Source organism: Podarcis gaigeae, assembly GCF_964106915.1.
Source record: "Podarcis gaigeae genome assembly, chromosome: 15".
NCBI lineage: Eukaryota > Metazoa > Chordata > Lepidosauria > Squamata > Lacertidae > Podarcis > Podarcis gaigeae.
In genome coordinates this window covers 7379306-7405693 of record NC_139692.1, presented here as the reverse complement: position 1 = coordinate 7405693, position 26388 = coordinate 7379306, and the positions used below count along the sequence as shown (strand labels likewise).

Sequence of the window (26388 nt, the reverse complement as noted above, 5' to 3'; positions counted from 1 at the left end):
GATGCTTAGAGGTCTGGTTTCCTTTGAATTTACAAGTTTAGGGATTCTTAAGGAAGCTTAGCAGCAACTTGGTTAGTGCTTCGTATATGTGATGTCTGGCTTTAGGAGCATTGTGGCGCTGTGGTCTAAACCACTGAGCCTCTTGGGCTTGCCAGTCAGAAGGTCAGCAGTTCAAATTCATGCAACAAAGTGAGCTCCCGTTGCTCTCTCCCAGCTTCTGCCAACCTAGCAGTTAAAAAGCACACCAGTATGGTGGGAAGGTAAATGGCGTTTCCATTTGCTCTGGCATGTCATGGTGTTCCGTTGCACCAGAAGCGGTTTAGACATGCTGGCCACATGACCCAGAAAGAAACACTGGCTCCTTTGGCCTGAAAGCAAGATGAGCACCACAACCCCATAGTCGCCTTTGACTGGACTTAACCATCCAGGGGTCCAGTCTTTTTAGGAGCATTGTGCATGTTAGTTTCTCTTATCTGCACATCAACCTCTACTTATGCTGGCACATTTGCACTTGGCGTGCAGGCTGGAGCCATTGTTTTTTGAAAGGGAGACCAATGCTGGACCAGAAGGGCCACTTCATTAGAGACCCTCTTTGGTGTGATTTAAAGGAGCACTTGTTCAGCTACAGCAAGATTAATGAGCCTCTCTCCATAAGTACTTTCTGTGTACTTATGTAAGGCTGTGTACAAATCGCCATTTACTCTGGTTCCAGTGCGCTCCCACCACTGGCTTTCAAAGACATGTACACAAAACATCATGTATGATGCAGAGCTATCCTGCAGTTCCTTGGGAAATACTGTTGTCTGATGAATTTCCCCTCAAACCAACCTCAATCTGAAAGGAAAACATTCACCGTTAAACGGAAGTGTGTATCTTTGAGACAGTTGTTTTGCATGCATGGGTGACTGGGCATGAGCAGATGACAGCTTCGTGAATAGGAGTTGGGGGATTGTGGGGACAAGGAAACCAAACATGGAGTGTGTGTGTGTGTGTGTGTGCGCGCGCGTAAAACAGCATGTAAATGTGACTTAAAATGCAATGGGGAAAACAGACTTGATGCATCTTAATCTGCGAAATTTCACTGGGCAGATTATTTGGTACCCCATTATACTCATAGATTAAATTGAAGGGTTCACGTTTGCATGAAAAAGTGAACTCAAAATATATTCAGAAGTTTTGAAACTGGTATGAAGCTGCTACAGGGCCAGCAACAAATGTCTTCGAGAGTCATCAACAAGAGATAATCATGGCCACCAACTTGGATGGCTTTAAAAGAGCAAATTCCTGGATGATAAAGCTATCCCTGGCTGCTAGCTGTGGTGGCTGTCTTCCAGGGCTGCTTTTTTCAGCTGGAACTCAGTTCCAGCACCACTCAGGCAGGTGCCATTGCCATTATAAGAGAACAAAGAAAGCATTCATGGTGAGTGCTGGCACCTATTTTTCTAGAAAAATAGCACTGTTTACTTCCATTGTCTACTTCCACTGTCAAAGGCTGCATGCCTTTGGAGACAAATTGTGGGGAATCACAGGTGAAGAGAGTGCGGTTGCAGTTAGGTTCTGCTTCTGGGTTTCCCATGGGAATCTGGTTGGCCACTGTGAAAAGGAGTTGTTAAAGATTGCTGGGAACTGTGAGGGATAAACTACAGTGCCCATGAGGGGCAGGGCTCTGTGGGGGGTTAACTATGGTGCCCATAATTCTTTGTCGGGAAAGAATGTGCTTTGAGGTATGATGTGTCATGTGCACAGTTTGGGTCTCAAGGTGGACCTCGTGGCTACAATATCAGCCTTCTGCCTTTTTTTAACCCACTCACTCCCCCCTCGCCCCGGCTTTGCATAGAGTTTTAGCCACAATGAGGAATCCTGGAGAACTTGGAAGCTTGCCATTGTTTGGGAACATTGTGGCTGATCCTAACACAGGTAATGCCCAACCATGAATTTACAGTAGACAAAGTCAAGCACCTCTTTTGTTGCCCTTCAAAAGCACTCAGGTGCATGAAAACATCTGCAAATATGGGGTGAGTCTGGGTAAACAGAATGGCAGACATGTCTAGAATTGATGGTAGGAATTAATGAGACAGTGGTTAAACACAGAGTCTGCAGCAGGGGTCAGCAAGCTTTTTCAGCAGGGGGCCAGTCCACTGTCCCTCAGACCTTGTGGGGGGCCAGACTATATTTTGAAGGGGGAGAGAGAACAAATTCCTGTGCCCCACATATAACCCAGAGATGCATTTTAAATAAAAGCACACATTCTACTCATGTAAAAACACGCTGATTCCCAGACTGTCCGTGGGCCAGATTTAGAAGGCTATTGGGCCTGATCTTGCCCCTGGACCTTAGTTGGCCTACCCAGGGTATACAGAGCAGGTAGAAACAACAGAGGAGAAGGGTAGAGGACATAGCATCTAGATGTCGCCTTTTTTACTTTAAAACGGACTTGGGAGAAGGATAGGGACATAGCTCAGTCGTAGAGTAGCAGACTTACATGGATAAATTTTCAGGTTCAATCCCCAGTCAGTGAAGGGCTTTGGGCCCTGTGCAATGCCCTGCTTCCCACACTCTGTTCTGCAGCATTGTTTTGGCACCCTCTGCAACGTGGCACCCACTGCAACCATACCAACTGGGCCACCCTAAAACCACCTCTGCTCTGCTTTCTCCATGTAGGTCTGGGACAGTATCCAGACTGAAACCCTACATTGCCACAGTGTACAGCAGTGCTTCTCAAGCTATCCAATGTGTTGGATTGGCATTCCCACCCACCCACACCTCAATGTGCCAGGGACCAGTAGCATGTTTGGTCCCTGAAGCATCCCACCCAGCCTGGCTGTAGTGGAGTCTTTGGAGACTGGCAGCTGATGACTCTGATCTGTGAGTAGCACTGGTGTAGGAAATACTGAGTTAGATGCATCAATGCATCTGACTGGGAATAAGGCAGCTTCCTATGTTTTTGTGACAGTCATGTTCTGGACTGCAGGGCATGGGGTTTTATGGGAGGGAAAGCTCACTCTTTCCCCCTCGCTCCAAGGGCCCGGTGAAATTCTAATCTCAGAAGCTGCTATTTGCCTAGGGAGGGAAGCTGCTGTTGGTGCCTGAAGCCTAATGGGCCATGTAAAGGAATATGGTGCTTGCTTTCTCTTCCCTTCTCCCCTCCCCCTGACTGCAAGAAGGTTAACCTGCCCGATTAAATTGGTTATTTTCTGTGGGGGGCCTGGGAGACCTCTTCTAAATCAGCTTCCACTGGGGATGTGTTTATTCATTATAGAGGCTCATTAGACAAAGGGAGGGAAAGGAAGAGAATCGGCTGCCACCTAGTGATTTAACTTCTCGTCTCCCACAAAGTTGCAGCCACCCGCCAATATACGCCCTGCTGAAATTTGTGTTCCCAGCTCTGCCCGGCACCTCCCCTCCTCCAAGTCATGTCAGACAGCGCAGCAGGGAGGTGGGTGTAACTGAGCAGCAATCATCACAGTGTGGTGCCGGGTGGAGAATATTGGGTTTGTTTGACACACGGAAAGCATCACATTTAAATCTTTGTTCAGTCTTAAAGTTCATTAGGGGGTTGAGGGCCTTTGTTGTCTCACTTGGCTTACCTGGCTGCAGGGATGGGGAACCTCTGTCCCCCCACCAGGTACTGGTAGAAGAGCTCCCTAAACACATGAGAGCCCCATGGGGTGGTGATTAGTACATCATACTAGGCCAGAAGTGGCTGACCTGTGGCTCTCCAGATGTTGCTGGACTATAACTCCCATAGTCCTTGGTCATGCTGGCTGATGTTGTCATTGTGGCCATCTGAAAATTGCTGAACTGTGGGTTAGCAACCCCTGTCCTAGGCCTAGAGAGACCCAGGTTCATATTCCCACTTTGCCATCAAGCTCACAGGATGACTTTGGGCCAGTCAATATTTGTAAAGGCGAAAGATATGGTGGTAGAAGATTGGTAAAACCATACATGCTACCAAGGAGAGGCAGGACTTAGATTTGGATATATGCTTCAGAGCTCCAGACTATGGGAAGTCCCGAAAAATCAACAATTATAATTTGGTCTTTTTTATTTTATTTTTTTATTTTAATTGGATTATGATTGGATATGTTAATTGGATGTTTTTTATTGGAAAATTAATAAAAATGATTTTAAAAAACCCAAAACCATACATGCTACCATGAGTTCCTTGAAGACAAGGTGGGATGTAATTAAAATAAATGGCAGGTCACACACACACACACACACACACACACACACACACACCCCTTCATAAGCCCAGAGCCTCCAATATGGATTGCCTGTACGTGAATCTGGCCCTGAAGTAAGCTGTGTGTCTCTGCATATTATAGACTCACAGAACTGTAGAGTTGGAAGAGACCAAGGGGTGCCATCTAGTCCAGCCCCCTGCAAAGCAGGAATTTTTTAGCCCAATGTGTGGCTCAAAGCCACGATCCTGAGATTAAGAGTCCCACACTCTACTGACTGAGCTATCTGTGTTCCTTCAATTGCTCGGGAACACAAGTGGGGTGTTGCACGAAGGACCTACTCTCAGGTTACCCATAGGCATCTGGTTGACCATTGTGAGAAGAGGACGCTGGACTAGATGGGCCTTTGGTCTGACTCTTATGTTCAGCATTCCCATCAGTGGAGGACTTTGGGCTCTCAACTTTCAGCGGCGCCCTGTGTTACTTTAAAATTAGGTGCCCCTCCCCAGACCTCCATTCTACATCATTGTTGCAGTGCCCCTTGTGGTGCTGGCACCCAGAGTGACCAAATCTAAAACTGCTGCTGTGGCCAATGGTCAGGGTTGATGGGAGTTGGGAGATATAATATGAGACAGTGTCAAATTATAAGCAATCCTTGATGTGTAAGAAATCTAAGACACCAAACAGATGCAGGGAGGAGAGTTTCATCCCAGGCTGTTACATTCCTGCCACAAGGCTTGCTTCTTCTAGGCTGCGATATGAGACAGAACATGCTGGCTTAGTGGTCAGTAACAGCTAACCAGTGGCATAGCATTGGGGGGGGAGAGGGGCAGTGGCCCTGGGTGCAAAATTCTGATAGGGGTGCAACAAGGTGGAACACCTGCATGCTCCACCCCTGGGCTGGCTGGGCCAGAAGGTGGTGGAGCCGCCAAGGACACTGAGGTCCAATGCCAAGGGCCTTCTGGTGGTTCCCTCACTGTAAGAATTGAAGTTACAGGGAATCAGACAGAGGGCCTTCTTGGTAGTGGCACCCGCCCTGTGGAACACCCTCCCACGAGATGTCAAAGAGAAGAACAACTACCAGATTTTTAGAAGATATCTGAAGGCAGCCCTGTTTAGGGAAGCTTTTAATGTTTAACAGACCGCTGTATTTTAATATTCTGCTGGAAGCCACCCAGAGTGGCTGGGGAAACCCAGGCATATGGGCAGGGTATAAATAAGTTGTTGTTGTAAGGTGTGCAGCCACCAGCAGTCATGTGCTTCATGGGCTCCATGTGCCCCCCCGGGACATGCCTCCACCGCAGCTGCCCAGTTCACTAGGGAGGTGCAACACTTGCTCTGCGCCAGCTACCCATGCTACACCACTGCGGCTAACTACAAGGATCAGTCTAGATCCACCTTGCCATATTTAAAATAGAAACAAAACAAAAAGCAGTACTCAGATGCTCTTCTTCATTCTGAACAATTCATTTCACTGTAGCGCTGGACTCACTCTTCATCTCCTTAGTTTGCAGACCCGGAAAGCACAGAGTTTCTGCCAAGGTCCCCTTCCTTTCCTCCTCTTTCAGATCCCCAGATACTGCCAACTCTTCCCTCCTCTCCTCCACTGCTGCATTTGCCCAGGTTCATTTATCTCGGGGCAGAGCAATTTGAATTCTATTGTGACGGAGGCCTCTATGATTGCTGCAATAAAAAGGAGAGATTTGCAGCCTCTTGTGTTTCTGAGCTAATACTGCCACCCATTTATTTCATCAATCGTGCATCGCACCAATGGTTAGTGGCATGCCCCTCTCAGGAATGAAGGGGTGTGTGGGGTGTGTGAATGGAAATGTTTCCAGTTTAAAAAGGAAGTTGCTTCAGTTTCATCTTCCCTTGTCACTTTTAAAGATGTGTGAAAAGAACAAAGCAATTCCTTTTTTGAGTGACCAGGGGACAACCGCGAGATATATCGTTGTGCAAGGGAAAACACAAGGACGTTACCAAAGATGGTTGCGCAACAGATTTTGCAGCAAGAAGCCGCTGTTGTGCAACAAGCTTCCACTAGCACAGTTGTTGCATTGGATTCCTTTGAACTCTGCCATCCACTAGTACATGGGCTCTTGTACTGGGAAACAGAAGATACTGTATACGGACCATTTCACAGGGGTTGAGATATGTCCCTTGATGTCTAAAACTCTGATGCCTACATTGATGAAAATCAGGAGCAGTGTTTGTGTTCTGGAAGAATGAAAACTTCCATTCCGGTATGAATACCTATTTTACAAGCTACAAATTTGGGAGATTCAGGGTGGTTATCTTAGAATCGTAGAATTGTAGAGTTGGGAGGGACTTTAAGGCATAGCTGTCAACTTTTCCCTTTTCTTGAGAGGAATCCTATTCGGAATAAGGGAATTTTCCTTTTAAAAAAGAGAAACATTGACAGCTATGCTTTAAGGGTCTTCTAATCCAACCCCCTGCAATGCAGTAATCTTTTGTCCAATGTGGGGCTCATATCATAATAGGTCACATGCCCCATAGGAATCTTTAAGCATCTTACAAAAAATTTAGGGCATAAATTTTTATATGGCTAGTATTGGGGAGAATCGGTTAAAAAACTCCTTTGCAGATTTTAATAACTGTTTTACAAGTTGTAAACATGGAGTGTCAGTGTGATAGGAGGTTCAAATACAGTCATACCTTGGTTCTCGAATGTTATGCATTCCGGAAATCCGTTCGACTTCCAAAACGTTTGAAAACCAAGGCACGGCTTCCGATTGGCTGCAGGAGCTTCCTGCACTCAATCGGAAGCCACGGAAGCTGCGCTGGACATTTGGCCTCCAAAAAACATTTGCAAACCAGAACACTCACTTCTGAGTTTGTGGCATTTGGGAGCCAAAACGTTCAAGTCACAAGGCGTTCAAGAACCAAGGTGCGACTGTACCTGTTCACCCATAAAGTTGGCTGGGTGCCCTTTGGCTAGTCAGTAACCATTTCCCAGTCTCACTTGTTTCATAGGGTTGTTGTAAGTAGGGCTGGCAGACAAATTGAATCCAGTTTAATGATTTATTAAATGTGTATACCATCCTTTATCTGTAGATCTCAGGGTGGTTCACAACATAAAAATACAGTGGTACCTCAGGTTAAGTACTTAATTTGTTCCAGAGATCCGTTCTTAACCTGAAACTGTTCTTAACCTGAAGCACCACTTTAGCTAATGGGGCCTCCTGCTGCTGCCGCGCCGCCGGAGCCCGATTTCTGTTCTCATCCTGAAACAAAGTTCTTAACCTGAAGCACTATTTCTGGGATAAGGGAGTGTGTAACCTGAAGCGCATGTAACCTGAAGCATATGTAACCCGAGGTACCACTGTACAGGATAAAAACACAAAATACATGATTAAAAAAAGAACCAAAAACCACAAACCAATAGTCCCCTTCCTCCTTCTGCAAGTACATTTAAAAGGGGTATAAGATAATTTTATTTCACATAAATGACTCACTCTTTCGGAAACAATGCATAAATTGAAACACCGCCATCCTTCCAAATTTGCCTTTCTGAATTTTGCAGGCAGTTTCCCCAACCAAGTCATATGTACAAAAAGGCACAATGCTAGAGTTAAAGTGTGCAGAAAATTGCATATGCTAGTGGAAAATGACACAAAAAATGCCGTGTATTGAGGGGGAAATACTTTGCAAAAAAATATGCAAAGTAGCATTAAATGTGTATAGCAGGAGAAAAATGCATTAAAATGCTAATGAATTTTCAGTAGGACTTCAAAAAAAATGTATAGCAGGCATGGAAATGTGGGGTATTGAACTTAAGGCTGGAAAAATTATATCTCTGTGGGACTTCATTCTACCACACCACCTATACAGGGTCTCCTGCCCCTTTATTTGTTTTTTCCATGAAAAATTCAGTGATCTCAGCACCTCCTTGCTGGCTCAAACCAATAGGCTTGTTTGGCTCCGGTGAACTGCTAAGAAACCATCCTGGGAATGCTACAGATTCAAAGCTGCCGGTCTCCTTGCCGCTGGCAGTCTTGCAGAGGAAACTGAAGTTCTTGGATTCCTGTTTTTTATTATATAGATCCATAATTTTTTCTCCCTTAAAAAAAACCAAAACATTTTCACAACAATCGGCAAAATAATTTATTTAAATTCATCCAACAAAACAAGAAACCCTCTGTTGCCTCATAAAATGCAGGGTTAAGGGGGCATGGCAGTACTGAGCAATCCTAAGTATTGGAAACCAGTAGAACTCACACAAGCCAGCCTAAGTTACCCCTGCTCCCAATTCCATTATGTTGGTGGCAAGGAAATAAATATAGGTATTAGAAGAGAATTTCTGGATGCCAGGGTGCAGGTTTGGGGCAAGTACTCTTTGGTGAGAGAACCCCAGCAGAAATGTAAAATCACAAAATATGTAGCAAAGTAAAGGGTGGAAATATAGGCTGTTAGACCTTCAAAATGTACCTTTCTAAGTTCCTTCAAAGTTTGTCTCTTCCCCCCAAAGGCCACACATTTAATAAGTTAAAAATTGGTTTACTTACAAACACTTCAAAGGCCAGGTTCATGTGCTTTCCCATACATCAGTCAGAAGACACAGGCAGTAAAAATTGGCTTAGTTACAGTGGTGAAAGTTCCTAAATTATTGATACAGGAACTCAAGGGAGGCTTGTTAGAGCCATGTGGTATGAGTTTGGAGCAGTCAGCTCAGACCTCATATGCTGAGCTTCTCATATAGACTAGGGGTGACAAATATGGAATCAAAAGAGACATTGAAACACAAATGATACTCACCACTAACTTTAGCCGAGGTTGACCACCAACTTCCACACAGGACAAAGTACGTTGCCCATCTTCCTTACCCATAAAGATGGCGGATGTTCTGTCATCTTTTTCCCCAATAATTTTATCTGGGACCACAGCAATTAACCCCTCTGGAGGTGAGCAGCTCAGAAACAGGATCAGTGGAGGGAGAGAGAGAGGAAGAGCGGGAGGAAGGGAGAGAGAAAGCGTTATTGGTACAGGAGTCTTAGGTGACTGGAAGGCCATCAATCAGATTGAAAGCTGTTGAAGTGACCCATAAGAACAAGTCTCTAGAAAGGAGCTCAACCCCTATACTAGAAGTATGTCCAATGTTCATATCATGAGAGGTCCACTGCATAGCACAGGAGCTTGCACAACGCACAAGCAATTTTGTATCTTGAAGTGACTTTCAGTCCTCTTACACATTGTTTTTACAAAAAAAATATATTGAAACCTCCTAAAATGGGTGCTAAGCTCAGAGGTAGCACACATTGTTCTGCAGGCATGTGCTCTACCAGTGAATTACAGACCTTCCCTGTCAACCATTATAACAGGTGAGCATAAAGCAACAACTCTCAACACCCTTGGCTATTGGCCATGCCTCTTAGGGCAACTGGAGGGTCAAACTTCCCCTGCACCTGCATTAGAGGCTTGTTTCATAAAATTGTTCTTTGTTGCTTCTGTGCAGGTCCTGCTGCTTGCATCTTGTCCATGGCGTCTCATTTTAGTCCATACTGGCCTTTCCCTCTGCAATCTCAGAGTTATTTGTTCCATTTGGGGAGCTATTCTCAAGCTGGATGGGTTTTTCCAATTTTCCAATTGAAACACCCTGCCAGCTGTATCTTCCTGCTAACTATCCAAATGTGTAGATCTGAAAGAAGGGAGCCACAGAAAGATATTTCAATATAAGGCTGTGGTGAATCTACTATGGAGGCCACTCACCACAGTTGCAACACACATGCAACATCTTTTCCTGTAGCATGAAGACGGCATTTTCTAGGCTGATGAGAAGCAAGGCTTGCACAATGCTGATTGACTGGCTCCATCTGTCATCTCTAGCTGAAGCAGGAATGGAGGACCTGTGCCTCCCTCTCATGGTTGTTCTTAGACGTCAACTTCCAGCCGACATGGCCAATGGTCCATGCAATATCTGGAGGGGCACAGGCTCCCCATCTCCAAGTTAAAAAGTTCATGTGGCAGGTGGTATGACAGATCATTCTCTGACTGATACCCTTGGAGAACCACTGCCAATTGGAATAAGTGAGACAAGATGGACTAGCCTTGGAATAAGAGAGATGGACCAGTGATCTGGGCATGATGGAGCAATGGTTTGACTAGGTCTAAGGCACCTGCCTATGCAACTAGTGACTAAAGGCATTGCATTAGAACAGACTCAGCCCAGAACTCTCCTCTTCCCCATTTCACAGTGGCTCTCATGAAACCCATGGATAAGTGCCACAAGAGGATTGCTGAGCCTTGTTTAAGAAGATGCTGCCGAGTCACTGGGTTGCAACTAGGCAAAGTGGGACACTCACTTCAGGCAGCACATCCCTGTGTACCTAAGCTAGTCCATTTCCCCTCCATGCCTAGAATGAAGGATGGGCATTAGCTTGTCCTTTGCCTCAGGCAGAAAAATGTCTTGGACCAGCCCTGCTGAATCAGACACCTCCCTGAAACTAGGTTACCTAGTTCCACTTGAAAACAGCCAGTCACCTGGGGTGGAGGAACTGAGAAACATGGTAGGAGCTGTTACCTGGTGAGTTGGAATTTCTGGGAGCTGAGAGCAGCTGGTCACCCACTAACAAGAGGTACTTCTGGTTAATATCCCAAATTTTGAAGTACCAGGGATCTGGTAATGACTGGATCACAACCGTACCTGGATGGTTAAAAAGGCAAAAATTAAAAAATCTAAACTATTGGCATAATGATGATTGGCATAGTTTGGAAACTTAGCTTGAGCTATGAATAGAAAAGTAAAGAATCATTTTTCACCTGGAGGTGGCTTCTTAAAATGATTGAATAAATCTTTCATTTCCTGTTGTACAGTTTTGTGGGGCTTCCTCATTTCAGCCTCCCCCATTTTCTCCATTTCTTCTTGATGAGTGGTTGAGGTTCAGACTGTATGAAGTCCAGATTTCTGTAGGGGAAGCTTTTAAAAAAGAGTGACGTCTTACGCTGCGATCCCCGATGAGCTTCCGGTTTGGTTTATTTCACCTATAGATCCTAGAATGACAAACAGACAGTAGCAATATATGAAACTACACAATTCTTATAACTAACATCCTCTGTACTCCCAATGATGTGAACTATTGTAAAACCTTTGTCAATTCATAGTTTGTTTGTTTGTTTGATTGTTTGTTTGATTGTATGTTTGTTTGTTTGTTTGTTTGTGTGTTTATTTATTTATTTGATTGTATGTATGTTTGTTTGTTTGTTGGTTGGTTGGTTGGTTTGCTTTCTTGGCATAAATGTATCTATTTTAAAGCAATAAAGATATACACATAGATCATAGAATGGTAGAGTTGAAAGGGACTATTCGGGTCAACTAATCCAATCCCTTGAAATATAGGAATCTCAACTAAAGCGTGCAGGACAGTGTCTTGCCAAAGGCAAGGTGGTTCTTTTAAAATGAGATTCAGAAGCAATACAAAATACACAAGTGAGTGAGAAGAATAAGATTTTATTCTGAAACAGCAAACAATGTATACATACCAAGCAAGCCCTTCAGCCTGCCACTTGGAAGCCCTCAAGAAGTGGCAAAGTGACTCCTCCAGGTAGCCTCAGTTTGCACAGCCCTGCAGCCGATCAGTCCATGCATCAAAGAAACGCTGCCCAAACCGTCAGATTTTATAGATAACCTGTGTAGCCTTCAAGACTGGCTACGTGCAGATCATCCATTAGCTACTCCCTCCCAGTGCCTCACTTTCTCAAACCACAACAAACATGAAAGAACGTACCCAGCACTATCCTCCACAACTGATATGGCAGCTTCACCTCCTGCCAACATTCCCAAACATTGAGGACTGTTCTCAAAAACATTCATATTGAAAAATAGCAATGAGAAGCCAAAATACATTCCATCAGAAAACTTAACAAGAGAGAGGGAAGGGGAAAGAACAGAGGCAGGGAGGGCTCCTTGTCAGACCACTAGCTCCTGGATACATTCTGTCTTCCAGATGCATTTCTCATACAGTCAAACCTTGGTTCCCGAACGGCTTAGTTGCCAAACAAATTGGCTCCTGAACACCGCAAACCCAGAAGTAAGTGTTCCGGTTTGCGAATGCTTTTTGGAAGCCAGCCATCCAACACAGCTTCCGCATGAGTGCAGGAAGCTCCTGCAGCCAATCGGAAGCCACTCCTTGGTTTTCGAACGGTTTCAGGAGTCGAATGGACTCCTGGAACAGATTAAGTTCGAGAACCAAGGTACCACTGTACAGACAAATAGCCATCTAAGCTCTGCTTAAAAACCTCTAAGGAAGGAGAGTCCACCATCTCCCAAGGAAATCCGTTCCACTGTCCAACACAGCCCATAGTTTGAAGCTGACTTGTTTCGAAAGATATATCTTGCACAAAAAGAAACATGATAGATGGGGAACATTGGCAAGAGGAAAGGCCAGATACAAATCCATTGCTTCACAGACGATTTGGCAGTGGAAGCAGACAATCTAGCCTACTGTTCCTTAACCTGGTGCCTTCCAAATATTGTGGACTCCAACCCAGCTTAGGCAACATTCATAGAAGATGGGAATAGCAGTCCAATGATATCTGGAAGGCAGCAGGTTGTAGACGACTAACATTTCAACACAGATAAGTAATTAAGGAAGTGGTACCTGCGCTGGTGCGATAAAGTCCCGTGCCTTGGGAGAGATCCTTCTCTCTCTGCTCTCCCCTGGGATTTGCACAGCATTATATTGCTGCTCAGTGAGGCTGGTAGGTGTGGTTTGCATGCTTCATGCTTATTTACATGTCAGGTTCTTGGCACTTGAAATACTAATTTAACCAGTTTTTCAGGTCTATCATCTGCACAAAACTTCACAGGCTAGTTGGATTTCCATCTGTTTTTTTTTTTTGTTTGTTTTTTGAAGTTCAGTGATAGAAGTACTTCTGAGCAAGGATGAATTCACATGACCATTTGTATTATAAAACATTTGAGAAAAAAGAGAAGACAGATAATTCTGCAATGCTGCTTGCATAAGTCTATTGCATACAGGATGTGCTACCAAGTTGCACACTTGCATTGCTAAAAGAACTAACTAGGAAGACTCAGCTGCTGAGTGTATTAATTGATTGAGATTGACCAACAAGCCTCATCCCCCATCCCAATTAAATGCTGTTGCTTCCTCATTCCTTTGGCTGCTTTGATCTCCAGCATTAATTGCTAGCAGCCTGGCGCCAACTTTTACAAAGTAAAGAATCCAAAATTCCAGAGACAAAGGCTTGAAGCTTCTTTAGTCCATCAACTCCCTGAAGGAATACTCCATTCCACCCTTCTCCAAACACTTATCCCCACCTTGTCCTCTCTTCCAGATCTGCTCTGGTCAAGAGTTGGGGGTGAGGCTGACGTTTTCTGGGCTCATAGTCTGCACCAACCACATGAACAAGAACAACCTGGAAGGCTCTTGTGCTCAGCTTAACAAATGGTAGTACATAGGGCATTATGCATCTTGTGGCCAAGCAAGTGCATGTTGCACACTCGAAAATGACATTAAAACTAACTACCTTGAAAGAACTTCTTGAAAAGTTTGGCTCCGATCCTACTTAGAATGCTAAGAATGAAACCACTCCCTGAACATTATGAAGATTCCTTTGATTACAACATAATCATTCCTTTGCTTCCTCAGTACCTGAATAACATTTGCTGGGGACTAGGCACCTCAGATATGCAGATGACACAACATTGATGGCAGAAAGTGAGGAGGAATTAAAGAACCTTTTAATGAGGGTGAAAGAGGAGAGCACAAAATATGGTCTGAAGCTCAACATCAAAAAAACGAAGATCATGGCCACTGGGCCCATCATCTCCTGGCAAATAGAAGGGGAAGAAATGGAGGCAGTGAGAGATTTTACTTTCTTGGGCTCCATGATCACTGCAGATGGTGACAGCAGTCACGAAATTAAAAGACGCCTGCTTCTTGGGAGAAAAGCAATGACAAACCTAGGCAACATCTTAAAAAGCAGAGACATCATCTTGCCAACAAAGGTCTGTATAGTTACAGACCTTGCCAGCAAAGGTCTGTACAGTAATGATGTATGGAAGTGAGAGCTGAACCATAAAGAAGGCTGATCGCCGAAGAATTGATGCTTTTGAATTCTGGTGCTGGAGGAGACTCTTGAGAGTCCCATGGACTGCAAGAAGATCAAACCTATCCATTCTTAAGGAAATCAGGCCTGAGTGCTCACTGGAAGGACAGATCCTGAAGCTGAGGCTCCAATACTTTGGTCACCTCATGAGAAGAGAAGACTCCCTGGAAAAGACCCTGATGTTGGGAAAGATCACAAGGAGAAGGGGACGAGAGAGGAGGAGATGGTTAGACAGTGTTCTCGAAGCTACCAGCATGAGTTTGACCAAACTGCGGGAGGCAGTGGAAGACAGGAGTGCCTGGTGTGCTCTGGTCCATGGGGTCATGAAGAGTCGGACACAACTAAATGACTAAAAAACAACAACAGGGAGATGATGAGTGTGCTTAGGTCCCTGGCTAGCAGTTGTGGGAACACAATGCTTGGCTAGATCACCTACTAGCTTCATCCAGTAGCCTCTTCTTACATTCTATTGTTTCTGGAGGTGGGGTTTTAATAAATGAGGAACAGTCATTTATTGCCAAATCCTTAGGGTAACCAGAGACCTAATTAGCAGAGACTAATTCAGTATGCAGCCTCCATTCTGGGATTAACTCTAAACACGGTTCATCCCTGTAATATCGGCCTAATATCCGTAGCTTCCGTTGTTGTTTCCTCATCCGCCCCCTGCTTTTTGTAACATGGGTCGAGGACCTTCACACTATTTTGTTACATTTGGGACCTAATAAAGATTTCTGGCCAACACTGTAGATTTTGACCCTACATATTTGTGGTTATCAACACTAAAACCCGCCAACACCAAATATTAAAATGACTGGGGGCTCACACTATATTGTGAAATTGCAAAATGTATTTCCCATTTCCTCACTCACTAGCTGGTAACTTTCCAGCTCTTGTGTCTTGGCTGTGTAAGAGTGATTTTATCTTTGCCTTCGTGGTTGAAATGGAAACAGTGTATTTTGGCAATACTCCAGGAGAAGGGACAGAAGCAAGTTTTTACTTTCATCTGGATTCACCAAGGCTCCAACCTGGCATCTCTGTATTTGTCTTTTGTTGTTGTTGTTTTTTAGTCGTTTAGTCGTGCCCGACTCTTTGTGACCCCATAGACCAGAGCACACCAGGCACTCCTGTCTTCCACCGCCTCCCGCAGTTTGGTCAGACTCATGTTAGTAGCTACAAGAACACTATCCAACCATCTCGTCCTCTGTCGTCCCCTTCTCCTTGTGCCCTCCATCTTTCCCAACATCAGGGTCTTTTCCAGGGAGTCTTCTCTTCTCATGAGGTGGCCAAAGTATTGGAGTCTCAGCTTCAGGATCTGTCCTTCCAGTGAGCACTCAGGGCTGATTTCCTTAAGAATGGATAGGTTTGTTCTTCTTGCAGTCTATGGGACTCTCAAGAGTCTCCTCCAACACCATAATTCAAAAGCATCAATTCTTCAGCGATCAGCCTTCTTTATGGTCCAGCTCTCACTTCCATACTTCACTACTGGGAAAACCATAGCTTTAACTATATTTGTATTATTAATGCATATTAAGAATAGATGAAGCTGCCTTTAAGCAAGTCCAGAGTGCTTCTCTTTCGCCACTAACTTTGGAAAACCTTCACACTAGAGAAATTAGGGGAAGGGTCTCCAAGCTGCATAGAGCTGTAATGTCATGCTTTAACAGTCTAACTGTAAGGCACCAACCCATCTAGATATTTCTTTTTTTTTAACCCTGCAACCATTGTCTGAGGCTTCACCTTATACCACCTAAGGATTTTTGAACCTTGATTATGGTGTCCAGAATCATCACATGTGAGTAACCTAACAAGTTTACTTGCAGGGTTTTAGAGAGCTTCCTGGGAGAGTTTTTAATCCAAGCCTGGTGGCCAATTGGCAGACCAACTCTGCATTATGAAGATGACTGCAAATGTGACATGAAGGCTGACAACGTCAACACTGCATTGTGGGAATCCATTGCAGACAACCACAGTGCCTGGAGACAGACAGTCAAGTTGTATATCCATAGCCGTGACCAGAGAAGAAATGACCACTGTGAGGAACGCAGACAGAAGAAACGGCATGGTGCATCCGCAGCAGTACAACCGGATGCCTTCATCTGCCCTAGCTGAAACAAAACATGTCTCTCTTGCATTGGTCTCCACAGCACCAGCAGGCACTGTAATTCTCCAACAGTTTGTCCTCACCCGCTAAGGTACACTGACCCATTGTCTCCCAAGACAGACAGATGCCAAGCATGGATAGCAGCAACATTCTGATTTTTTTCCCTAACACCAGTGGATCTCATCTATTAGAAATGGCTGCAGGTTTCAAAATAAAACAAAGTGATCTCAGGAGCTCTTTGCTGACTCTGAGCAAGCGGCTTGTTTGGCTCAAAAAGGGCGCTCATGAACCAACCCAGAAACATGATGGATTCAAAAGAGAAAGGCCCTTAGCTCTCTCCAGATCTACTGTAAATAATGAACCTCTTTTGGTTTTTTGGTTTTTGTTAAAAACAAAGCTCTGTAATGCATGTTTCCTAAGAAATTATGAATGCTTAATAAAAAATGAAAGGCTTGTTGTATCAATAAGACAGTGTGGCTGTTAGATGAGCATATCTCCACCCCCGGGAACTTTAATTACCTGTTTACTTTATTCTTTTTCTTTTCTCAGTTTTACAGCAAAGAAAAGACAAGACAAAAAATAACTGAAACCAGTAAAAGCAAACTCACAAAGCTTTCAATTAAAAGGACAGTAGCCCTTAAAAGTCTGAATAGTGCTTTACCTCTCCAGACAGGGCAGGCTTCCACTGCAATGATGTCCTCTTGCAAATAGACTACCAACCTATGAGGTCTGAAAAATCATGAAAGGGTAGTGCAAGAGCCTATTTTGTGATATAGACAAAGCGATTTGGAACGCTTGCTGAGGAAAGAGGATCCTGGGTTTTGCCTCCATCCAATGTGCTTCTAAAGTTTGATTCCTCCTCCTCCATTATTTCCACCACCATCATCATCAACAACAACACTGGCTAACTGGTGTGAACTAGGGCTAACTGGTGTGAATTGGCTGACTCAGATATGTGGAGGGAGATTTATTTGGTGGTAGGATACTAACTGCCAGAATATTTCCCACACGACACTGCTAAGCTCCTGAACAGAATTTGGATCAATATCTCCACTTTGTGGAATAAAGGAGGAACAGCACTTCCATAATTCCGTGTTTTATTCTGCTTTTCTCTTGTACATGGCTTTATGCTCTATAAATTTGTATAATACTAATATTGCAGTCCAGGGGTGAGGAACCCATGACACTCCAGATGTTGATTCAGATGGATAGCCTTGTTGATCTGACATAGTCATAATAAATAACAAGATGAAAGATGAAACAAAGATGAAAGATTCCAGATCAACTAAATATAAGCTTTCAAGATATGAGCTTTCGTGTGTAATACACACTTCTGTCAGATACTCTGAAGCGGAGGTCACTTCAACCTTATAACTGTTGATGACTGTTATCGGAGTTGGTTCCACAGGGAAGGTCAAGGGATTTTTAAAGCGATAGAGGACCATAATTAGCTTTAGTATGTACCGTATAATGAGACATGAATTCAATATCTCTATTCAGACCAGGTCTCTCCATAGCTTTTAGTTTGGTAATGAGTTGTAATTCAGCAACTTCTCTTTCAAGTGTATTTCTAAAATTCTTTTGCAATAAGACAGCCACTCCTGCACAGAATGGACTGGGAGATTGAAGGGCTCTCCTATTGCTTTCCCTGTTTTATGATTCCTGATGTCAGATTTATGCCCATTGATACTTTGGTGTAAAGTTTTCCTTTTTGTCCAATATAAAGAGCTGAAGGGCACTGTTGGCATTTGATAGCATATATAATGTTGGAAGATGAACAATTAAATAGGCCTGAGATGGTATGTGTCCGGGAACTGCCTTCGGCTCAGGAGCGAGGGGGGGAAGGCGGATGGATTACAGAGAGCCCCCAAAGATCGTGGGAAGCAGCACTTCCTCAGTGGACAAAGGAAGCCCCGCCTCTAGTGGGGAGGAGATGTAGGGCTCAGAGGAGGCAAGGCGGTGCCAGGACACCTTGCCTGAGCAAAGCGGGGAGGAGAGAGGTCCCCCTTTACCCACGCCTTCCTTGTGCAGTAGGCTTTCACGCAGAGAGGGGAGGCGTAGGCTCTGGGTCAAGAAACTACTCTACTGGGGATGATTTAAGGACCTCCCACTCTCAGATTCTGCTAGTGAATGAGCAAGACATGGAATAGAGGCACTCCACATTGTAAAGGTTTTTTGGCACCAATAATAAAGCTTTAGAACAGACCAGTGAGGCATCTTGCCTGATTGCTCTCGAGCAACCACCCGATAGCCATTACAGTATGTTTGATCAAAATAAAATAAAAATTCCTTCCAGTAGCACCTTAAAGACCAACTAAGTTAGTTCTAGGTATGAGCTTTCGTGTGCATGCACACTTCTTCAGATACACGAAAGCACACGAAAGCTCATACCTAGAACTAACTTAGTTGGTCTTTAAGGTGCTACTGGAAGGAATTTTTTTATTATTTTGTTTTGACTATGGCAGACCAACACAGCTACCTATCTGTAACTGGAAGTATGTTTGATGTTATTGGGGCCAATAATGATGCTGTCTGGGTGTACATGGCAACAAAGTTGGCATCTAGATTTATTGCAGGCTCTTGTGCCAGTGTCCATGTTAATTCTGGTTGCTGTATTATTGTGTGTGAGGAGCTGTTTAAGATTGGGTGGCTTTCTGTAGGCAATGAAAGGTTTTCCTCCCAGAGCTCCAGATGTTGGTGGACTCTAAGTACTGTCAGCCCAAGCCAGCCAGGGATGATGGTGACTAGAGTCCTTCACATACAGTAACCTTTGTGCAAACAAATAAGGACGTGCACTGTTATGTAACCACCCTACAAGCAAATCAGAACAAATGTTCAATGAAGAGCGGACATTGTATAACCTCTGCCCAAGCAAATCAAAGAGTACTAAATGAACAGGTTATCTAGGGGAGCCCTTAGACTAAAGATGCCACTTTCCCTCCATCTATATGAGTTTGAAAATTTCTGTGCAGCTGCACCTCCAACTTCACCCCCAATGAACTATGGTCCCCGCCCTGATAGAATAAGTTGTCAAAACCAGGTGAAGGGTCTGCAAAATTCAAGCAGGAAGATGTAAGGTACGTGTGATTGCTTTCTCCCTGAAGCCAGTGCAGCATATAGCTTGAAATCAAAGAGCTACCAGAACCAGTTACTGTTAACTTTGCCTACGAAATCTCCTGTGGCTTATTCTTAATGCTTGTTGCCAGTTTTAGAAGTATTTTTATTCTCCTTGCACCATTTAAATACCAGATGGACTCCAATCACCATAAATGCATGTACAGTGGTACCTCAGGTTAAGAACTTAACTCATTATGGATGTCTGTTCTTAACCTGAAAATGTTCTTAACCTGAAGCACCACTTTAGCTAATGGGGCATCCCGCTGCAGCTGCACTGCCAGAGCATGATTTCTGTTCTTATTCTGAAGCAAAGTTCTTAACCTGAGGTAATATTTCTGGGCTAGCAGAATCTGTAACCTGAAGCGTATGTAACCCGAGGTACCACTGTAGTTTTACGTTTTGATTACATAGAAATCCTGTTTGGGTGTTGCCTTCCATGGGATCTAGTCCATATCACACCCACAGAGCACCATGCTTACACAGATCAGTAGATGGTATAGAAAGCTGTCTAGAAAGCAGAAGGTTGGGGAAAGCTAACATTCTAACCAGTGCCAGATTTAGGGCAGTGTGGGTGTGGAAGGATTGAAGGAAGGCTATATTTATGCAGGTACCTACTGAGAAGATTCATAAAAAGCAACTGCACCAAAATGAAGTTTTGTGAAAATAAGAAATATTTAAGGGGAGGTGCCAAATTACAGCTTTGCTCAGGGCGACATATTACCAAAGTCTGCCCCTGTTCTAACACACGGGTAGAAAGTCCAGAGCAATAATTGAAGGCGCTGATGTGAGAAAGTACTGTGCCTTAGTGTGAAAGATCCCTCTCTGAAGTCTCTCCTGGGCTTTACACAACATTTCATAGCTGCTTAATGGCACTGGTGGGTGTGATTTGCATGCTCAAGGAAACTTTATGTACCAGGATGCTTGAGTAAGGCTTGTGGCATCCCATTGTTCCCAGAAGCTGACACTTGGAAAAGTGAAGCAAAACAACAAGCTTTTACAGGCAAGAGTTTCCTCCCTCACCTTCTTCAGCATCTCTCAGGCCCTTTTGAGAATGCCCAGGTGGATTTTACCTCTTGTATTCAAAAGGTGTTCAGGATTAGAAACACCTCTGAATCCATATAACTTTTTTTTTAGTCTTTAAGAGAGAGAGGTGGAGACAGAGCTTCCTGCAATGCTGGTTGTATAAGTTGGTTGTTGTTAGAAATGAAATAATGGCCTCCAAGACTTAATGCTTTGAGAGTCTTAAAAAGAAAATTATCTTGGACAATATTGGTAAATTAGGAAGGCTTTATTAGTTCATTTGCACAAATGGGTGCGTGCTGTAGCATGCGATGCCAACCAGCAGCACACTGATCAAGAATTATACACAGGTTTTAAAAGTCTGTAGTCACTCTCTCTCTCTCTGCTCCCTCACAGAGAAGACGTGGAAAACCCCAATTGGTCAAAGACAGGCTGTATATGACATAGGAACATTTTCAAGCTAAGATTCTGGCATAATTTATAGCATAGGATTTGCAGCGAGTCAAGGAACCTGTCTGATGTATACATTTGGCAATCGTACAATACCGGAGACCTTGATCCTCAAAGCATGCCCCTTAGATAAGGGTGCTTCCCTTGAGTTAGCCAGCTTCCCAGCTTCCTAGCTTCCTACAGCAGTTCAGCTGGTCAGGTCAGGTCAGGTTTGGCTTAGTTCAATCACAGTTCACTCTTTACAAGTATTTAGCCTGGGAGACTTACTTTCTGGTGTTACTTTCAGTGTCGGGGTGTCCCTATTAGCATACCCTTGTTTTAGCTTTTGAGGTATATTCTGTCTTTGGTCCCTTAAGAGCAATCTTACAAACTTACATTTTTCAAAGCATTATTCTCTATTGCTCAAAAGTGTCTCTGCTCTGGGCTATTTTGAGACGTGCAGGGTAACCCGTCCCCAAGCTAACTGTCTGTCTCTTATCTTCAAGTTCATAAATCCAGTTGTCTTGTCCTTTCTAAAGCAGTTTTCAGAGTTTCCCTATTATCACAGTATTAAGAATTCTTAGCTGTCTTCTGTTCAGACAAACTCTCTCTACTCAGCTTTTAGGGTGCCTTTTTAGGTCCCCGCATAAATAGTACTATCTGAGGACAGACAGTCTTTTATGGATTTTGATTGCCTTTAAAATCATTATCTATAAAGCACCTTTAAATTCCATTGTATACAATAAGCAGCTCTATACATTTTTTAGTCACTAGGGGTCTCTCTTGGACATGTTTAACTCCTTGCCTTTCCTGGAAACACAGCTGCAATGTGCCGATCAGAAGGTCAGCGGTTCAAATCCCCGCGATGAGGTGAGCTCCCATTCCTCGGTCCCAGCTCCTGCCAACCTAGCAGTTTGAAAGCACACCAAAAAAAGTGCAAGTAGATAAATAGGTAGCACTCCACCGGGAAGGTAAACAGTGTTTCCATGCGCTGCTCTGGTTCACCAAAAGCGGCTTAGTCATGCTGGCCACATGACCCAGAAAAACTGTCTGCAGACAAAAATCGGCTCCCTCAGCCAGTAAAGTGAGGGACTCCACAACCCCAGAATCGTTCACAACTGGACTTAACTGTCAGGGGTCCTTTACCTTTTAGCTTCAAAAGAAGTCTGCTTCCTTTGCCAAGTCTGACTGTTCAGCGGTCAGAGTGAACCTTTTACCTTTCCGTAAAAATGATAGCTGCAATTTCGTTGTGTTTTTGTAGCTTGAGTGAATACTGGATGTTCTGAACATGTTAGAACTGAAAGGCATTTTGTTACTTGATTAGGATATACATACACTGGCATTAAAACCTCCCTCCTCTTTCAGAAGTTCTAATCACCTTTTACTTTATCAAAATAAAACTGAGTGATCTCAGCACCTCCTTGATGACTCAAATGAATCGGCTGGTTTGGCTCAATCAAGGTGCTTAGGAACCAACCGGGGAATGCTGCAGATTCAAAGCTGCCGGTCTCTGTGCTGCTTCCACTTTTACAAAAGAAAGTGAAGTTCTTGTGTTCCTTGCCATCGTTGTAGAGATCCATAATGGCTTTACCCTATTTAAGATAAAAAAAGCATACAAACTGTTTAGTAGAAAGAAGGGTTGTGCTGCATCACAAATGAACGCCATCAGTTGCCTGGGAGAAAGCGAGACTTGGGGCTAAATCCCAATGATTGTAACCAAAGCATATACAAATTCAAAGTTTACTGGAAGCCCCAAGTTAAAATCTGGATTATGCCATGAATACACCATGATTTTTTAATCTCCTGTTGTAAGCCACCCAGAGTGGCTGGGGAAGGCCAGCCAGATGGGTGGGGTATGTGCTAAATTATAATTTAGTAGTAATAATTATAATTACTACTACTACTACTACTACTACTACACCAAGCATTCAGTCATGAGATAAGCCTTTCATTCAAAGGATGGGAGGACCTGTGGCCCTCTAGAGGTTGTTGGACTACAATTCCTATCATCTCTGACCATTGGCTGTCCTGGATGGGGCTGATGGGAGTTAAAGTCCAACATGTTCTGACCCACCACTGGTTCTTCAGCTTCAATTCCTGTCTGCCTTTCATAAGTTTGAATCTTTGTTTATATACCAAAACAGGAATTGTTTCACTCCTGAATTGAATGAATCAAGTAATCTGGAAGCAAAAAACAGGCAAAGATCAGTGTGATAAGAGTGGTGTGTGACCATGAAAAAGTTATGGAGCACCATTTCTGACTTTAGTTGAAGACAGTGTTGCTGTATCAGACACTTCCTGACACCTGGTTACCCAGTCCCATAATTTGCACAAGTGCTCAATCAGTAACAGTGTAGGTCGCAGCAGAGAGATGTCAAGGGATCATAACCATTGTTACCGGGTGGGTTGCCATTTTGGGGGCTGCTACCAGCATGTTGTTCTTCAGGAACAGGAACTTCTGGTTAATATCCCAAACCCTGAAGAGCTATGGCGTTTCTATGGGCCTTAAATGATCTGTGATGAAAAGAAGTAACACAAATTTATCAACACACAAGAAAAAATGGAAGACTCTAAAGAAGGAACAAGCAACTTTTCAGACATATCTTTTTTCTTCTGTGTTGGAGCTGCAATTCTTTTCTCCCCTTTTTGCATGAAGTGGTAATAGCCATGGTTGGCACAACACATTTTCCATGGTGGCAACATTGTGGAGTTTCTGATGTGAGTCTAGGACATCCTCTATCCTTAAGATATTGCTCATGCAAGTCATTAAATGTGTTCCTAGTGTATCTTTTTTCATTTGGTACTAAGAATACAGGTTTATATATTGCCAAAGAGACAGCCTAGTTGCAAGCACTATTGACTGGCTGTTTTCAGCTTTAATCCAATGGGATCCAACCTGGAACTTTTATTCAATGGGATCCAACCTGGAACTTTTATTCAATGGGATCCAACCTGGCTGAAACCCAAGGACACTAGTTTGACTGGTTTCTCCAGGTGAAATCCATTGACTCCCTCTACTGATGTGTGTATCAGTTTCCTTTTGACTAAAGGCCCCTGCTTTTTAAAGGAGTTTTGATTCTGACCATGTTCTTGCCCTCCTGAACCATGGGAGAAAGGCATAAGCAGAATAACCTAGGGCACAGAGCACGCATGCATGTACGAATGAATGAATGAATGAATGAATGAGGTTAGCTAATGAAGCCGTATATCTATTTGGTTATCTGCAAGTATATTTGCACACAATATTGTCCATGAAATATGTACTTTAAAAAAACAGTCCTGATTGTTTACCACCCCCATCCCACGCCCCAAAATTACCCAATAATTCAGGATAATACTTCATGCATCTGGTGAAATGAGCTGTAGTTCATGAAAACTTATATTGTTAGGAAAATAGTTCAACAGGTACCACTCGTTCTTTGCTGAAACAGACTAACACGGCTAGATTTTTTAGGAACAAGTCCTCCTTGCTTTTATGTTAAACCACCAACATGGAAAATATCCCCATGGAGAATGTCATTTCACTCATCTGGTGTACATGCATATGGTGACGTAGCATGGTTTGCTGGCTTCCGGGGCAGATGGGAGCCAGGTGGACGCACGCGCCCTAGGGCGTGGGATGCGGAAAATGAAGGGAGCCTGCCACAGAAAGTCAGCCTTCGCTGTTGATGCTGTACTGCAATGCCTGCCTGCCCACGTTGGGTGGAATCCAGCTAGCAAATTGTGGCCCTTGGCAGGTGAATCCCCCTGATGCCCTTGGAGAGGAGTGCCAGGCTGTGCTCGGATTGCCCCTTGCCTGCCTCTCTCAATCCGTGCAACTTACCATACTGAGCAAGCAGTAAGTGCGCACTGCGTTGGTTGGGCGGCCATTCAGAGAGAGGGTCTGGGATGTAGTGGCAATGCCAGGTCAGACTCTGGGGCCCAGATAGCCCTGCAGCAGGCAGGGAAGGATGAGGAGCTGAGGACAGGGCCCAACAGGACGTACCTGGACAGGAATCCCCACAGAAGCCAACACCTGCATGGGGGTGCCTGGTTTGCACCCCCTCAAAATTGTGCCCCCAGGGGACTCGGCCTTCTTCCCCCCCCCAGTATGTTATCCCCCTGTGAGCCTATATGGATAATGCAAATTCTAATTTAATTTAAGGCTCACTGCAGGTTTTCAGAGGTTCTCTTGGGCAGGAAATATAAAAGCAAAGCATTGTTTTCACCTGGCTTAGGAAAGCGATGGAATAAATCTCTCATTTTCTGGTCCACAGTCATCTTGTGGGGCTTCTCCCTTAAAGTCTCTGTGTCTACTTTCTCCATTGCTTCCCAAGGATTGGTTGAGATTCAGGCTACAAGCTCACTCTTCTGCAGTTGTAGCTACTAAAAGAGAGGGATGTGAAATGTTAGAGGAGAGGCTGCAAAAATCCAAAGTTCCATTGATTGCCCTTCTGCACAATATCCCAGGATCAACATAGATATATATATATATATATAACTTTTTTTGTAAGCCACCTTTACATAGTTCATACAATGCTCAAGGCAGCTAACAACATTGAAAGACTACATAATTACAACATAAACTGAACAAGTTCCACATAAATCATAATAAGATCTAAAATAAAATACCAGTATCAATCAAAAAATCAGTACTGTATCGATAATAGCAACAACCCACTGCCTAAACAATACCTCAGGACAAGGTCATTCAGCAGCCTCAGCTTTTGTAGTTGGAGTCCGTCCTGGCCCCACCTCCCAGGCCAGGTGGAACAGGCTTGCAAGGCAGGAAGGAAGTCTTCCAGGACTCACAGCCAATATAAATTAGGCATGGTGAAGCAAGGCTAATTACGCAACCAATGTCCAGGAGTAAGAATACAGCAACAGAGAATCAGACGATATGCCACTGGTATGAACTGATGCAATATAGCAGATTACTTAAACAGATCTTCCACCTTCATGAAATTTAAAACAGATACACAGGCTTCCAGTTTCTATCAGGATAGAGGCCCTGGAGGTGAATTTTTAATCATTTCCCTTGTGCTGAATCAAGCTTAACCCTCCTACTCCAAACATTTGTATTACCCTCTTTAAGGGGAGAGGGAATGAAGGACAATTCTGCTGGGCTGGGCTGGGCTGGACTAGGGAGGCAATATATTTCTTTCAAAAACATATATCCTGCACAAAAGAACATTATAAAAGAAACAAATGTCTCTGCCTTTGTATTACAAGAAATTCTCAAAATAGCTTACAATAAATTCATTTTTAAAAATAGCAATGCCACTTACAGCCAAAGTAAAATGAGAACAAAGTAAACAGCAGTCCAGAATGTTTAGAAAGGAAAAACAAAAAGGACATCTGAATTAGTATTGTTAATTACAATTAATTGACATTAAAATCAAGGAAATATGTCTCCCTCAGCTTCACTGCCCACCAAATGACTATAATGATAGGTGGGGGAAATGGGTCTGA

The 26388-nt window shown here is 43.8% G+C and overlaps 3 protein-coding genes across 3 annotated transcripts in view; 1 reads left to right on the top strand and 2 right to left on the bottom strand.

Moving 5' to 3' along the window:
- LOC310832095 (beta-4C adrenergic receptor-like) overlaps positions 1-26388 on the bottom strand; it is a 685807-nt gene that overhangs the window by 401717 nt on the left and 257702 nt on the right. The window lies entirely within an intron of this gene.
- The window catches only part of LOC310832193 (interleukin-36 receptor antagonist protein-like), a 38922-nt gene continuing 18646 nt past the window's right edge, over positions 6113-26388 (top strand). The window contains exon 1 of the mRNA XM_083713848.1: positions 6113-6427. The gene's annotated coding sequence lies outside the window, so the exon portion shown is untranslated. The remainder of the gene's footprint in view (positions 6428-26388) is intronic.
- Positions 7616-12955, bottom strand: LOC310832186 (interleukin-36 alpha-like). Its single transcript, XM_083713834.1, has 5 exons — positions 12800-12955; positions 10962-11183; positions 10723-10845; positions 8961-9100; positions 7616-8265 (listed from the first exon to the last, which is right to left on the bottom strand). The coding sequence occupies exons 2-5, from the start codon at positions 11056-11058 to the stop codon at positions 8029-8031; spliced, it is 597 nt and encodes a 198-aa protein (XP_083569960.1). The 5' UTR covers positions 11059-11183; positions 12800-12955; the 3' UTR covers positions 7616-8028.